The sequence below is a fragment of the Camelus bactrianus genome, chromosome 18 (assembly GCF_048773025.1).
Source record: "Camelus bactrianus isolate YW-2024 breed Bactrian camel chromosome 18, ASM4877302v1, whole genome shotgun sequence".
Taxonomy (NCBI): Eukaryota; Metazoa; Chordata; class Mammalia; order Artiodactyla; family Camelidae; genus Camelus; species Camelus bactrianus.
In genome coordinates, this window is record NC_133556.1 from 34,515,929 (window position 1) to 34,532,440 (window position 16,512).

Consider the following 16,512-nt stretch of genomic DNA (forward strand, 5'->3'; position numbering starts at 1 on the left):
TCCATTTTGCCTTCCTCCTCCTGCACCACGCTCTCTGGGAAGTGGCATCATCAAACTGGAAAAAAACACTGATTCTCAACTTCTCCTCTGCATCACCGCAAGCCTCTAATGCAGACAGCTCTGACTTCAGCATCATGAAGCAGCCCCTCCTTTGTATCCTCCCAGCCACTGCCTCAACTCAGGCCTTCAACTGTCACAGACTGCCACCATTTTCTCCCTCCATCCTTCTTAATTGAGCCTCCACACTGCCATCACTTGGTTTTAAAAATACAACCCTAAGTGTGAGACTCTTCTGCCAAATGACATTCAATGGCTCCCTATCACCTAGAGAATAAAACCTAACACAGTCTGACCTGAGTTTGCCTTTCTGGTGTTGCCCCACCATCTTTAGACCAGGCCAGGCCCTCTTACCATGTCATGCCTTTAGAGGACTAGCCAAGATCTCCTCCATCTGACAAATGTCAACACTCTCCCCAAGACCCAGCACCAGGGTGGCTGCTCCAGTAGAGCTAACCCCACCCCAACTCACCTGGGAAGAGTTCGGTCTGCATCTCCAGGGTTCCAGAAGCCCTTCCCAGAGAGTCTCACAATTGTCTGTTGAGAAGCCCCTCTGCCCCACAGGCTTATGGAGGCTCATGGGCAGGGACCAAGTTTGATTTATCCTGCTATCCCCGGAGCCTGGCACAAAGCCAGGCTCACAACAGATATTCAGTAAACACCTGGCGAACGAAGGGCATCTCAGGGTCATGTACACGCTCCCGCTTCTCGGTGAGAACCGCTTACCCTCAGATCAGTGTTAGCCATTTAGATTCACATTTCATTCCAAGACTCTTCCATTTCCAAACTGAGTATCTTTCACCACCCCAGTTTAATGAGAAAGACAATCAAGTCATTAAAGTCTAAAGGCATTCATACTCCCTAAAATAGAATTGTGTGCTAAAATCAAATCCCGCCAGTTAGTTTAAAGGTGTTAAGTCACTCAGGATTTTGTTTCATTAAAGAGAGAGTGTGTGTGTGTAAAAACCATTTAAAAAATGCTTTTCCAATTTAATAGAAAACCCAAATTTAATAACATATGATACTTACAGAGTTAATTTAAGACATATACATTTGTACAGAAAAACAGGTTATTTGAATGGTTCTTGGGCATAAAAAAGGTTACTTTAGATGACAAACCAGTGTTTTCTCCCCCCCGCCACCAAAAACATCTCAGCCTTTTTGAAAGATAAGGCTCTGACAGCACATTGTACAAAAAGGTCAAGATTATATAATTTGTAAAGAGCCCAGCTGCCCTCCTGCCCTAGTGTGGTACTACTTTATATTCAAAGACATTAACAGATCACCATCCCTACTCCTGAAAAAAATCCACAAAAATTCAAGTACAGTTGGCCCTCCAGATCCTTGGGTTCTGTAACCACAGTTCAACCAACTACGGATCAGACAATATTCAAGGGGAAAATTTCCAAAAAGTTCCAGAAAGCAAAACTTAAATTTGCTATGCACAGGCAATATTTACATAGCACTTACACTGTACTGGGTAATATAAGTCATCTTAGAGACAATTTAAAGTATCCGGAAGGATGTGCATAGGTTATATGCAAATATTACCTCATTTTATATACAGGACTTGAGCATGGTTGGGTTTTGTTATCTGCGGGGGTCCTTGAACCAATTCCCCCGTGGATACCAGGTGATGACTGTATTTACTGCAGTCTTTTATGAAAAGTCCAGGTAGGAGTACAGCAAAATAACTTACAAGGTCTTCTTCCTTCACCTCTTTCATTCTTAATATCTCCCACAAACAAAGCAGCCATGTAAAGGATTTTCTCAATTGAAGAAAATGTTTTGTACAGTAAGGCTCTTGAAGAGTGAGGAATTCTTAGTTTTCTCCTATAAACTGAACCAGCTTTTACTTTTATATTCCTTTTCCGTAGCAGGCAGTTTTGAAAATGCATTTCAGGTACATTCCGTATGTGAATCACTTGATATAATATTTAACTTCATGTGAACTAATAAATGCTTCTTTCCGCTTTCTTGAATCGGGGAAATCTGTAAGTCTGAACACGATAACCATGCCTCTGTCCACCAGACTCATGTGCCGTGAACGCCTCAGAGCCGTGCTGTGAAAGCTCAGAACTCACACGGACTCTGCGGGCTGCGGTAAGACTTCTTTGATAAGCACACTGAGATAGATGTCTTATGACCACTCTAGAACTCTCTAGAGATGCCAGGGGTCAGCGGCCTGATGCCGTGCACAGTGCAGGCTGTGCTCTCCTGTGGTGGGGGATGCGTGTAAGAGCAGCTGCCGGGCCTGGACTGACTGAGCCCACCACACCCCCACCACAGCTACTCCAAATTCTACTACCCCAACTCCGCTACCCTCACCCTACAGCGACCTCTGCTCAAAAACGTAGGCCCAAAGTCAGGCCTAAAAGCTTAACAGAAAAATAAGGCCTAGGATTTAAATTCTTCCGTGATCAAGAAGCCTTTGAATTTAGAACTCACCGCACGTGAGGTGCTCAGTCCTCCCAGCCCGCCCGACCCTGATGATGACTCCCTGACCGCTGATCACTGTGTCACTGCTTCCCTGGTCACACGCCCTACTCCCCATCCCCCCCCCCCACCAAGTTCAGGATCTTACTACTTCTCACTTTTCTGGAACATGGCTGCCAGGAAAACTTTAATATTGGTAACGCGCAGCTCTGCTGACATCTCTCCACGGTCAATGAGACTTTGATGGCTACGATCAATCCTGAAGTCCTCAAAGAAGCACCCAAGGGTCTCTCCTCCCGAGGCTTGTCTGGGTCTGCTCCAATCAGTCCTTTACGGGGACCAAACAACCAACACTACTTCCTAGTATCTAAACCTGCTACATCTTCCCCACCCCAGTGCCTTTGCTCAGGCTACACCTTCCCTTAAGTTTCTCTCAACCCATCAAGATCCGGGCTACTCCTGAGGGTCAGTCAAAACACTCGCACCTCCCACAGCCTCTCCTGCCTAGCCCCCTCCTTTCCAGGGCAGCGCTCACTCTCCTCCAGCTCCTCCTGGGGCTGGCCCTCCCTTGCCTTGAACTATAAGCAGGCTCTTGCTCCCCTGCTGGACAAGTCTCCAAGACCAGGAGACCAAGGCTATGCCTTCTCCATCTTTCTCCCCCATGACTCCCTGACGTAGTGCTCAATAAACATTTACTAGACAGACCTGAAATGAACAGGAGAATGTACCACACTTGGCTAAGTGATCCATAAACTGCTAAGATGCCGCCTGGTTTTCAACAACCTCAACTAGAGGCTGAGATTAAGGGGGTCTCTTCACCTCGCAGGGATACTACGGGCCCTGAGGAAAGGAGCCACCAGCAAAACCTTGGCTGAAAAAAAAAAGGCCTGGATGGAGGAGTTAGGGGAGATGGGGGAAGACGTTCACCTGGAAACAAAAGGTCGGAAAACAAGTGTCCTCCCACCAGGTGCCTAACTCCAAGCACGACACCCTGAACAGAGGAACTAAGCTCTGGTCACAAATACCAGCTAACCCAGGGCCCTGACATGCTCAAGCCAGGAAAGACAGAATTCTCCAGGGGGAAAATCCACAACCACAGCTAACACCTTGGTTGAAAACCCTACCTTCCCTACAAAGAGCTTTAAGGGCTCTTAATACTAGATTCAGTAAAGGAAGAGTGCCTCAGTTCATAAAACAGCTGTGTAGTGAAGATTTTCCAACAAAATTAAGTCATGACTTCAAGTCCTCCCTACTCAGAGAGGAAACAAAGCTATTTCATTTCTCTCTTCTTTCCTCTAAACCAGGGTAGCAGCACTCATTCAGAAGGCCCCCAGCAGGGGTAACAACGTCAACAAAGAGGCTCCAGAGGAGCAAAGCGAGGGGTCTGGCCTGGCAAGAATCCTGCCTCCCGTTCCCTCTAGGCAGGCAGACCATCAGGCTTAGGCGGAGGGGCTTGGGACAGGCAGCGTCTGGTTAGCCCGGCCAGTGGTGCACTGGTTGTCTGAAATTGGTTTTGACCAATTAAAGGATCCTTGAGGGAAGGAAAAAATAAAACCCCTAGTAAATCCAATTTAGCAATCCCAGGCGCTCTCTGCTGATTGTTATTGCTCTCTCTAAGTGCCTCCAAATGGTCCATGTATAAAATAAACTCTCACCCAGAGAGAGTGAACGCACCAGATGAAGCAGAAAAGGCAACGGGGAGGGGCAGTTGTCTCCAAAAACCATTCTGTGAGACATGAAAGGTTTAGAAAAGCACGGGATCCCAAGGTCACCATGGCCACTGCTGGCCACTGGGCTGAGGATGGCCAAACCCCTGTGACAGTGGTACCCCCTAGGCCACACCAAACCCTGCCTGTGTTGTCCCTTCCCTCTGCCCCTCCCCATGACATCAGTCACCAAAGGAAGAGGGCCATCTAGTCCTTCTCTGGAGAGGCATGGTTTGACTTCCCTGTCCTCCTCGACTCACCCAGACCTGAGAAGCTGTCAGTAAAGGTGGCTGGAGAGGCTGTGGTGGGTCCTACCCGAGGCTCGGGCTCTCCTGCCCACCTGCAGGAGAAGGGCATGATGGCACAGAAACGCAGCTGCCGTTGCTGGCAGCTGCTCAGCTACTAGGGGAAACTAATCTGAACATGGAATAAGAAAAGTCCAAGTTACAGAGGTTTTCCTATTCCTCATGAGATGCCTTTCACCACGATGATTCTTACCTCATCTATCAAAGGATGACTTTCGGCTAGGGGATTAAAAGGTATAAATAAAAAAAGTGCTGGTCCTCTCTTCAGCTCATTATTCAGCAGGAGACTCTTGCCGCCGTGAGGCCACAGCCACCGAAGGAGAGTCTCTCGGTTTTCCAAGGCCCACTTATAGATGTTCTCAGCTGTGTAGCTGATGACCTCCCTGGGGAACACCTGTGAAGGACAAACGCACAGAGGATAAAAGGCAGGGCAGGAGCAGAGCACACCAGCACTGCCCTCAACCCCACACTTCACAGGAGAGGAAAATGAGTCAGAGCAGCGACGTGACCCGCCCCGGCTTGTGCCGCTAAACCTTGCCACTATCTTTCCAGACAGAGCACTTCCTCACAAGTGGCTGGGAAAAACAAAGGCGGTTTCAAAAGGTGACTTTCATATCATGTGATTCTCCTCTTTCCCTTTAGACAGACCCATCTATCAGCAAATAATTCTCGCTGCCTGCTGCTGGCAACGATGACCTCTACCACCCTGCCCAGGGGGAGCTATCAAACGTTACTGAGTCTCTATAAAAGGCTCAGTGAAGCTCTAAGGGAAGAGAAATAATGGAGTCAAGGATCATTTTGAGGTCTACCTTGGTCCCTTGGGACCCTCCGTTAGGACAGAAGTTTGTATCTACTTTGTTCACCTGCACCCGCAGTGACTAGAACACGTGGCACAGAGCAGGAACTCAACAGACATTTGAACGAAGTCACGAGAGACCGAGAACTTGTACTAGGCCACAGATCACACTCTGTACGTACAGAATGAAGGAGAAAGACTCCTAGATTTTTTGCTTAAGTTTTTCTATTCCACAAAATGAGATATTTTATACTCCTGAAAACAGACATTTAAACTGGCTTATAACAAAGATGTCCACTATTTCAATTTTTTTAATAGTGATATCCCAATAAGATTTCCTTTGATAAAAGGAATTCTGCTGCTACATCAACCAACCAGTTAAAAACTATGGAATTGATGCAGTAAACCCAGTATCTTTTGCAGTGTCATTCTCATGGTCCTAGCTTCTTTCCTCCATCTATGTTAAATTTCTTCCTCAGTACCCTTTACTACACATAAACATGACGTATGTGGGTTGTACGGCATGCTGCAAAAGAAGGATGAAGGAAAACGACAGACAGCAAAAGCAGATGAAGTCAAAAGAGGCTCAGACAGGCACAAGGAGGGCGCAGGGGAGGAGAAACCATCACAGCGGTGATTCCCAAAGTGGGATGGTGGGAGCTTTAAAAAACATACTCAATCATCATTAATAAACATTTCTATTTGTAAAACACAAAAATTCATTGGATTTTTGGACTGTAAACTGCGAGAAGTAAAGCCATCTATCTGGGCTACCAGAGATATGCAGAAATCAGGGTGACTGGCAACCGAGGGGCGCCCCCCGCAGAGGGCCTAACGTTGCTCTGAAGGCATGAGACTTGCACGCTGAGCCAAGGGGAGAGTGAGTTTAAAGGGCTGGGTACACTGGGTGCAGGAATACCGGTCTTCACTCGACCTGTAAGTCACTGACACCATCAATGAAGTCAGAGATAGAAAATGCTTAAGGAAAATAAACTCTCAGTGATGGGACTGAGGAAGTAGCAATAAATAGAGCAGGAGCACAGGACTAAGCAGGATACAGATCAAAAGCTCAGAAAGCTGAGTTGGGGTTGGTCCACCAAAAAGCAAATAAAATCAGGGAACAAAGACAACAATGGAAAACCGAGGCTCTCTGGGGTGGGAAGCCATCAACTTCTCGCTGAGACTTGACAAGAACTTCAAAACCCATTACATCAGCTAAAGCTGAAAAGCATGTCACATCACCACTCTTGATAAATGGAACAAATGAACAAAGAACATCACCCAATGAAAGCTTAACCTCTGAGAACACGGGCCCAGAGTAACACTTCTCCAACAGAATAATTCTGCAATTTCATCTAAGAAGGAAAACTACCAAGGCTGTACCCAAATCTAAGAATATAAACACAGAATTTCTAGACGTTAAAGGGTCCTCTAAGGCTCGGGTTTTTAAGCAGGGGCATGGCTCTAGAGTGGAGTTGCGGGAACTCTCAGTTTGCGTATAAAATCATGTGCACTCTCTAGGAGTGTCCATAGATTTTATCCAATTCTCAAGGAAGTCTGTGATCTAAACAAGATTAAGAACCACTGCGCTAATATAAATGTGATTTCAAAATACTTACAAGTGATGTGTTGAAATGTCTATGTAAATACACACTTCCAGAGTGTACTAAGGATACCAGTTTCGCAAGATGTTTATTTGTGATAACCCCAAATCGTACTGTTCCTAGGTAATCTGAAACAGAAAATTTTCCTTTATTAAAAAGAAAAAGCCTATGCCTTAAAACAACCACAAAACCCAATGATCAAATCCTGATGCACAAATTCCCCAGAGCAAAACTGTTTTTGGTCACCTAGCCTAGACAGAAAAGGAGGAGCTGAATAAACCAACTCCTGAAACAGACCTGACGTCTACCCGAGTGTCTCTGACAATCAATCACCTGCGCCGTGTCCATCCAGGATGACCTGGCGTCATCTCCTGCTGCCCTGTCCCCCCCATCACTAGCCCTACTTCAGAGCCTTGGCACACATTCTTCTGTCTGGACACTTCCATGGCCAGTTTCTTCTCATCATCCAGATCTCAACTCTGACCCGTCCTCTCTGAGAAGCCTTCCCTGACAACCTGCTTCAGGGCAAACACTCAGAGGATGGTCTGTAAGGGGAAACTGGGGTCCCCTCTCCATCAGACACTCTCTCTACCATTACTCTAATTTTTAAACAGTATTTATTAACATTTAAAGAATCTTACTGATTATTTAGATTTTCTTTGATCCAACTTCCTCTTAAGTTCTGTGAAATTAGAAACCTTGTTTATTGCTATTACCCCAGCACCTAAGGCAGTGCCTGGGCATTTGCTAAGTGATCAATAAGTAATAGTTAAATGAATCAATCCAGCATATACAAGGAACAAATACAGATTAGTAAGAAAAAGAAAGCAGTTAAAAATGGGCAAATTGGAAGGGAGGGTATAGCTCCAGTGGTAGAGCGCATGCCTACCATGCACAAGGTCATAGGTTCAATCTCCAGTACCTTCTCTAAAAATAAATAAACCTAATTATCTCCCTCCCCCTGCCAACCTCCCCCCTCAAAGAAGAAAAAAAAAAGATAAAAAATGGGCAAATCACAGAAAAGGAAATGTAAAAGGCTAATAATACACTCAACTTCACTATTTCAGAGGAAAACAAAACAAAATGCTACTTATCAACCTAAAAATGCCCAAAATTTAAGACACAGGAAATATCAAATATTGATGACCAGTAGAGAAATGAGTACTCTGATGCAATGCTGGTGGAAAAGGTAAAATGGCAGCCACTTGGGGGAGCAACTTGCTGTACTGATCACAATGAAACACGGACAGCCTGCAGCCCCCAATTTCACTTCCCAGTGTTCACATATGTCCTCACACGCGAGGACAGTCACCAGGAAATTCTCTGCAGACGTTAAAAACAGTGGGGCAGGGCTACCTATGCAACATGAAGAGCTCTCCTAAGACACGTGTGAGTAAAAAAGCAAGATGAAGAAAGACAAAGTATACCTGTCACGTGGAAAAAGCCTCACACTTTAATTTTTTCCCCTATAGACACATATGTTTAGAAATGTACACAGAATTAAAAAGGATAATAAAAACAGTTTTGTGTTGGGGGACATAGAACAAAGGAGACTTTATCCTTATGTGTGAAGCTTGCTTTTTCCCCCACAAGGAGTATATTTAATGTAATATTTGTGTGATTAAAAATTTGACTAAAATATCTAGTATTAAAGGAGGGTAGATAAGATGGTGTAGGAAAAGCTACATTTTTTCCTATCCCCTTTCTGCTTTATTAGCAGACATTAAATAAAATATCAGTTAAACTTTAAATGTTATCAAGTGATAGCTAAGTAGCTAAAATATTAAGGTATTGAACACACAAAGTTCCTAGCTTCATCACAGAGGAGTGGGGCTGAGGATGAGGTAGGAGTGACTGTGTCCCTAACACCACACTGGACAATTTAACACAAACCTGATGAGTTTAAAATGGCACAAAACCGAAGAAACACAGGAAGAATAAACCAGAAATGACAGAAGTGAGTTACTTACAGAGTGGGTGGCAAAGGGGGGGAAGAGGAAGAATGGGAACTGGAGAATAGGGGTGAGGCAGTCTGACCTTCCTCTGAGGATCAGACTTAGAACCATAACAAAGCTTCACACCCTGCACATACTCAAAAACTAAAGTCATTATACCAAGCAACACGTGGAGGGATCCAACGTGAAATACAAGCGCTAGCAAATAATCCTAACTGTACTGCAAATGCATCACACCACAGAGAAGGGGGTGCTGGGTAGGCAGAAAGAACTGAACTGGAGAAGAACTGGAAACAGTATCTTGATCAGACACTGTAAAACTGAAGACAGTGAGAGCCAGGCTTCTCAAGGCAGAAGGAAGGAGTCATATTAAGAGGGGGAGGCTAAAATGAACTCTGTGCTGTCAGACTGGAATCAGAGGGAATTAGTATAACTGCTTTTGATACACACACACACACAGTGTATACAGAACTATCAAGGTAAGCATGTGTATGGGCATGAATAATACATGTCCTAGCTCCATCTGCTGGAAGGGCCTAGAACTAATGACATGTGATACCAAAGGGCATCTCTTACACCCAGATGTGGGTTTCTAAATGACACTCTCCAATAAAAGAGACCAGGGCTCCTTGGAGAAGAGCCTGATCCTACAGCTGGGTCAAAGAAAGAACAAGGTGAGCCTGAAACACCCTGTTGTGTCAGAAGTAAAGAATTGCTTGTAAAAGGATAGGGATTTGCTCAAAGGACACAAGATGCTCCTGATGGCCAAAGCTGGAGCAATTCGAGCAACAAATAACAACGATCAGTATTTTTCAAAACTGTCAATGTCATGAAAGACAAGGAAAGAGTGAGGAACTGTCAGAGGCTGGAGGAGACTAAGGAGAAAAAATAATTGAATGTGATGTGGGACCCCAGATTGGATCCTGGAACAGAAAGCAGACATTAGTGAAAACACTGGCAAAATTCAAATAAGGTCTGCAGTTTAGTTAACAATACGGTAGCAATGTTAACTTCTTAGTTTTGACAAAAGCACCATAATAAATGGTTAAATAATATGTTGACACTGAGGGAAACCAGATGAAGGTAGGCCATCAGGGAACTCTCTGTTTTATTGCTGCAATGTTTCTGCAAGTATAAAATTAGCTCAAATGTAAATTGAAAAAAAATGGCATAACATACAAATTCAGATCCCAAAGCTGTCAGAAGGAAAAAGCAAGACCCAAGAGAGGATATGAATTGGTAGAAGCAAAGACATCACTCTCCAAGAGAGTGCTGAATCTTGGTAGACACCCACAGATAAAAAGAGAAGTGAAAGAAAACCAGTCAGTAGGAAACTCATTTGACAGCCCGCCAAAGTCACCAAGATGATTTATTGGAGCAGAGGAGTAAGTAGTGACAGCCTGACTCAAAAGCTGAAAGGGGCCATTCAAAAACCTATTTAACTGCATTAATAAGAATGGACAGCCTGCCTGCACAGAACAGATTCTAACATATCCAAACATCACAATTTCAAAACTTTATTTTTCACACAGGGAAATTTACAAAAATGACACATTTTCAAAGTTCCTGCACATAGTGGAAATCTTGCTGGAAGAAGCAGCTTCAATTTGCAGTCTCCTGTGTACGAGGAGGACTTGACTTGGCAGAGGAAGTTTACAGTGTAAGAATGGTGCAAGAAAGTAACACTTCTCATCTCCACATCCAGAACCATCGCCCTTAAGCAGGGCTCCAGGGCTTCCTACAATAGGTCTTTGTCATTTGTAAAATAAATAATTTTGCCCTAAAATTAATGAAGCTTTAATATTTTAATTAAGGGCTTTGAATATGTTGAATAATTAAAAATTCAGAAGAATGCTCTCCCCTCCCCCACCAGTGGTCCAACAGTGGCATGACTCTCTTCAATTAATAATAATAATTTTAAAATCTCAGTTAAATTCTGTTAGCCAGGTAACTGGCCAGTTTACAGTCTCTATTAGCCACCCAGTGCAAGGTGTCAGAAAGACCACTGCAAGATATAACGAGATCTTAAAAGAACATCTGGGTGCAAGCAGTAGTTACCGAGCAGTTCCTGCAGCTGGTCACAAACACTTAAGTAAGTCAAGGTGTCTGCAGCGTGAAGACTGGCTTCTCTGTCACCTGCAACAAAAGGTGCTGAGTCCTCAGCCCTGTGTTCCTCAGCTACAAGGCAACCCAATGTGCACACAGCCACCACGTATGCCCACGCATCATGCCCTTCAAGAGACGTGGGGTGAGCAGAACCAACACTACCACGCCAACTGACTGTGAGCTTTGAGTAACAAACAGCCTTGCAAATCTCATTTACTTATTGCAGGCTTACCCCTTGCTATCTTTTATGAGGTTGGGTTTTTTCCTGACACTAACAGAATGCCCCAACCCTGCTTCCCACAGCACCCCCGTTGACCTTCTTGTGCCTTCCATACACCACTGTCACCATTTACCTCCTGGCAAGCACCAAGGATGCACCGAGACTGGGAAGATCTGAAATTCCATCTGGTTTCCATTCAGATTCATCTGGCTCAGTTGGATCTTTCTGGTTTGCATGAAGATTTTTTGTTTCTGGTTTTCTGCATAATGTTTTAATATCAGACTTCTTTGTTTTGATTAAAACCATTTGCTTAGTTAAACTGAATTTTTAATATTAAAACTTCAGTTCAGTACTAAGGTAAAGCATATGCATTCTATGACAAGACCTCAGTGAGGCAAGATACTAAAATTCTCAAACATCCCAGAAAGAATAAGAATTTCTTTTGTTGGCAAAAGAAAATACTTTTTTTCCTTTTTATTGAAGTATAGCTGATTTACAATATTGTGTTAGTTTTAGGGGTACAGCAAAGTGATTTAGATACACACACACACACATTTTTTTCAGATTATTTTCCATTAATAGGTTTTTAATTGTGCTTTAGGATTAGTAATAAAGGGTCCTGCCAGAACCAAAGCTACACAATTCACAATCACCAGCTAACAGACTCAGACTACCAGGAGCACACTCTGAAGTAGTAACCCAAGGATCTGCCTGCAGGAGACTCATTTTAGGAGATAACTGCTTCTCCCTGGGACACACGAATGATAAGGTCTGTATCCCGAGCTGTACAGTCCTATGCAGTAGCCACCGACCACATGTGGCTAATGAGCACTTGAAGTATGAGCAACTGAGGGACTTAATTTCTACCTTTGACTTTAATTAATTTAATTTAAAAGTGATACTCAACTTAGTTATTGGAAAACGTTTAAGGATGCTTAAGACAACATTGGTATGTAGCCTGAAACTAATATAATATTGTAAATCAACTATATTTCAATAAAAATAAAAACAATGTTTGGAATGTAAATCACATTTTCAACTGTAAATTTTATGAAATCTAAATACAGATCGAGTATTTCCAAAGAAAAGTTAGCATCTGAATTAAGATGTGCTGCTAAGTAAAAACGTAAAAGACTTGGTTCAAAAAAAGTAAAACATCTCAATAAACAATATTGTACTGTGTGACACAGGGAAATATACGCAGGATCTTGTGGTGGCTCACAACAAAAGAGAATGTGACAATGAATGTATGTATGTTCATGCATAACTGAAAAATTGTGCTCTACACTGGAATTTGACACAGTATTATAAAATGACTATAACTCAATAAAAAAAAGTTAAAAAAAAAAAGTAAAACATCTCAATAATTTTATTCTGATTACATTAAAATACTACTAATTTGGGCGCACTGGGTTAAATGAACATACTATTAAATTAATTTCACCCCTTTCTTCTTAAATTCTAATGCAGCCACCAGAAAATTTTAAAATACCTCTGTGGTTGGTGTTAGAGTTCCACTGGACTGTGCCAAGGATGAAAAAGCAAGACTCACGTAACTCAGGAAGAAGATTAGGCTAAGATAGGAAGTCCAGTCTCCAGTAAGTCTTAGTAATGGACAGTTATCTGGGAAGGATACATAAAACAATTTCTCCAATTTTTCTCATGAAAACCCCTCCAATAGCAGAGAACGATTATTTTTAAGAATGTGTCACACTCTCTCCTTCAGAAAGGAAAGGGTGAGGCTCTAGACCATGTAACTCTAGGTATAAACTGCTGAGCTTCTGAAATTAATTCTCTCTCAGAGGCCTAGAGCAAACAGCACTCAGTGTCCTACAAAATAAGGTACCCAAAGATGCACTGAAAGAATGAACAGAAATGCCAGAGCTGAACAATGTGGAAATTTTTCACATCAAGACTGGCCATCTGCTCTCCGGGAGGCTTCCGTGTGAGTTAATCTCTCAGGAATCACAGAACAAAATGGAATCTCAGGTCAAGAAAAATACTGACAAAGATAACTGCTAACCAGTAAGTCATGATATACTTCAGAACGAGATACCACGGGATTAAACCACATGGCTTTTAATCAGCACGGCTAAGAAGTCTTTTACTCCCTGGGAAAACCCTCCCTTCTCTACTCCAGGAAGTAGCAACATTCAAAAGGCAAACCTGTATGGTGGTACCTCCCCTGATGGAAACAATCCTCATTTTACCCTATACTCTGCCATTTTTACTAAATTCCGCTTTCCCACTCTTCTTTCCAACGTTTTGGACAAGGAAGAGAAAGGAGAAATGACAGGATTATGTAAAAAGGGACAACCACCACCCTTCGATGTTGCATAGGGAGTCATGATTATTCACTAGATGATGACGACTTCACACATTTTCAATGTCTACTTCTCGTCAAGAAGACACCACTGAAGTCTGAGGGAAAATAAGAAGCCAATGCTAGTTGCTAAGTGGGAGACACAGCCAACCAGTGCAACAGGAGTTCCAGGAAGGGAGCTGATGGATGGAAATCCCCATTTGATGTCCACAATGTACCAGACATCATGCTAGCTGGGCAATATTTACAAATCCCACAGGATCTCAGCTAGGCCTTGAAAAATTAGGACAGCAGATATTAACTATGAGTGCAATGCTAAATGCATTCATCAAAATGAAAAGATCATCAAAGAAATGTGATAGGGTACAGAAAAGTCTGTTTTCAATGTACGAACTATAGCTATTGCTTGCAATTTTCCCCTAGAAATGTAAAATTGAGATCTGTATATTTTCAAAAATTCTTAATATAAAGCACAAAGCAATTATCTAGAAAAAAATATCTGGCAGAGAAACAACATGCACATTCTGGTACTTGCCGAAATATTGCTAAACTCTAAGTAGACACGTAACTCGTTAGCTGTGACGTTTTTTCTTTCTCGTGAGTTAAGGGAGAAGGGAAAGACAGAGCTAAATACCCACTGTCATATACACTAGTACGCTCTAGTTAACGCGAGCAGTGGTGTGAGGGTGTTTGGCTTGCTACCTCGTTAGTACATATGACAGTGCATATTCAGCGCGACAGTTTACGCTCCTCTAAAATTGTGTACTTAGAACTATATTTTTCTTTTCCGCCTCCCTAAATGAACCTGGGGGTTAGAATGCGAACATCTTTGAGAAGCCATTATTCTGCTACCACAGTGTCCTTGAGTTTGTTAACAACCTCCTCTGAGCCTCAGTTTCCTCACCTGAGATAGTAGCACTGAGATAACAATAGTACCTACTTCAAAGCGGGGTGGCAGTGAAGCCCAGATCCTCCAGCTAAAATGCTGGACTCTCAGAAGGGCTCAGTCCAGTATCAGCTTATCGTGCTCAGCTTTACACAAAAAATGGTCAAGTGGAGACCAGAACTGGTTTTATCTACACTGAGTTGCTTCACTATAAGCTTGTGACTTTATCATAGAAGTTGATCCCTGAGAGGTTTTCAAGATTTTAACGTTTTTGGTTCTTTGCCTAGGAGTCTTATTTCAGCTTCAAAAAACCAAAACAAAAAAACCCCAACAACCTTAAAGGAATAAGATAAAAACTCGAAGCATGCATATACATATTCCTAAAACAGGACAACTTTAAACAAGTAGAAAAAAAACACACAAAACAATTAGAAAGTAAAGACAGTGTAGCTTTTCAAATACATGGCTTTAAGGAATCAAAGTATCTACAAATGACCACCAAATTTGGTTCTGAGCTTCCCACACACCTTTGGCTTTTCTCAGCCCCATCTATCTTCCACTCTCTCATTCCTACACACTTACCTGAAGGCTGATTCCTCATTCTCCTGGGAAACCCTTCCCACCTTCAGCACCATCTCCTCCAAGTAGTCTTCCCTGATCTGATCCGAACACCCTGCCTCCACGCTCCCATGAAGCCTGTCACTGAAGTGTCACTGCACTCATATTGTAGGCAACCCCACCTACTGACTATACTAGCTGGTGGCACTACTGATGGTGAAGAACTAGTTTTGCTCATCTTTATAGCTGTAGCACATAGTGGATCCTCAAATGTTTGTTGAAGTAGTAAGGCGTGCTTCTCGATCTAACTCAAAGTGCAGGGATGCCTGTTTTTATCCTTAGTTTTTATCTAGCAGCATTTACAAGCCTTAAGAGATGCCATAATGGGAATAAAAGCATTTCCTATGAAATATGATCACACATTTCCTAAAATAATGGCAACATAATTTAAAAGTCAGTTTTAGGTATGGGAACAGAAAGAATGGAATTTCTGATGCATTTATTCTAATGTGTATTAATCAGTACCCAGAGGGTCTCAGAACACAGGCAGTTAGTTAGAAAAAAATTTCCTTCTGTAAGTGAGTATAGTGACAACAAATGAAATTATCTGAGAAAAACCAAGTGATCTAGAACCTGTTTCATTCACAGAGAACTGTTAAACCCCATGCCTGGTCCAAACTCCCAGGAGTTAGGCCGAGGAACCTGAGAAAAACAAAGCAATCTCAGAGTCAACCTTGCCTAAGAAGTCAGTCCCTTGTTTTTTCAATGCCTTTAAGAATGTCACTTACAGGAGAAGACAACCCTACCCTTCGGACCTCTTGATGTTGCATGAAATTTCACAATCTGATAGAATGCTCTAAAAAAGCTTTTCTCGTGAACTAGAATATGGAGGAGGGAGCTTTTTACGTGTCCTGACTCGATTCTACAAGCAAAGCACAGCACCATCAGATGCCACCTGGTGGAGTAGAGGGACCCTACACTGTAATGCCGCCTTCCTCCAATAAATTCCTATTAAAAAAATTCATTACAACAGTATTTTCCAAAGGTGTTCTTTAGAGAACTGATGCCGCAAGGTCCCCTGTCAACTACATTTGGGAATTCCTAAAGGCACTAGAACGCAGTGGGAACAACAGCTTTAGTTTAACAGTTCACTGGATTTTCCAGATGACAGTTAAGTACCAGGCGAATTTCAATTCATTTCATTAGGATTCATTAGGGGGCAGGGAGAAGCCAAGAAGAAGGAATAAGGAGACTGGATCAGGCAGAGGCTCCATCTGGTCCTACTGTGAGTGATTCCCGCACACTGGTCTACGGAACCTGAGAGGCCAGGTCGGAGGAGAAGTGGTGGGGCAGGGATCGGAGGTAACTTAACCCATGGCCAAAATCATTCTCACTAGAGCAATTTCAAGGTAAAGTGTCCTTTACCAGTCACTCAAACTTTTAGCTACATTGGTCAAGCAGGGTGTTTGAGTTGCAGGAGCAAGAAGACAAAACCTTGGCCTCAAGGCACTCAATTAAGTATCTGACCAAACCAGTTCAAACTCTGGTGAGACAGAGCTG

The 16,512-nt window shown here is 42.9% G+C and overlaps 1 protein-coding gene across 4 annotated transcripts in view; it reads right to left on the reverse strand.

Moving 5' to 3' along the window:
* The window catches only part of TXNDC11 (thioredoxin domain containing 11), a 55,828-nt gene that overhangs the window by 12,160 nt on the left and 27,156 nt on the right, over positions 1-16,512 (reverse strand). For 2 of the 4 annotated variants that reach the window (XM_074346807.1, XM_074346808.1), the window contains 3 exons: positions 11,319-11,444; positions 6,920-7,032; positions 4,698-4,898 (listed from right to left, as the gene is read on the reverse strand). In XM_074346807.1, coding sequence (XP_074202908.1) covers positions 4,698-4,898; positions 6,920-7,032; positions 11,319-11,444 — 440 coding nt within the window. The remainder of the gene's footprint in view (positions 1-4,697; positions 4,899-6,919; positions 7,033-11,318; positions 11,445-16,512) is intronic. The other 2 variants (XM_010961738.3, XM_045521726.2) reach the window with 1 other exon arrangement.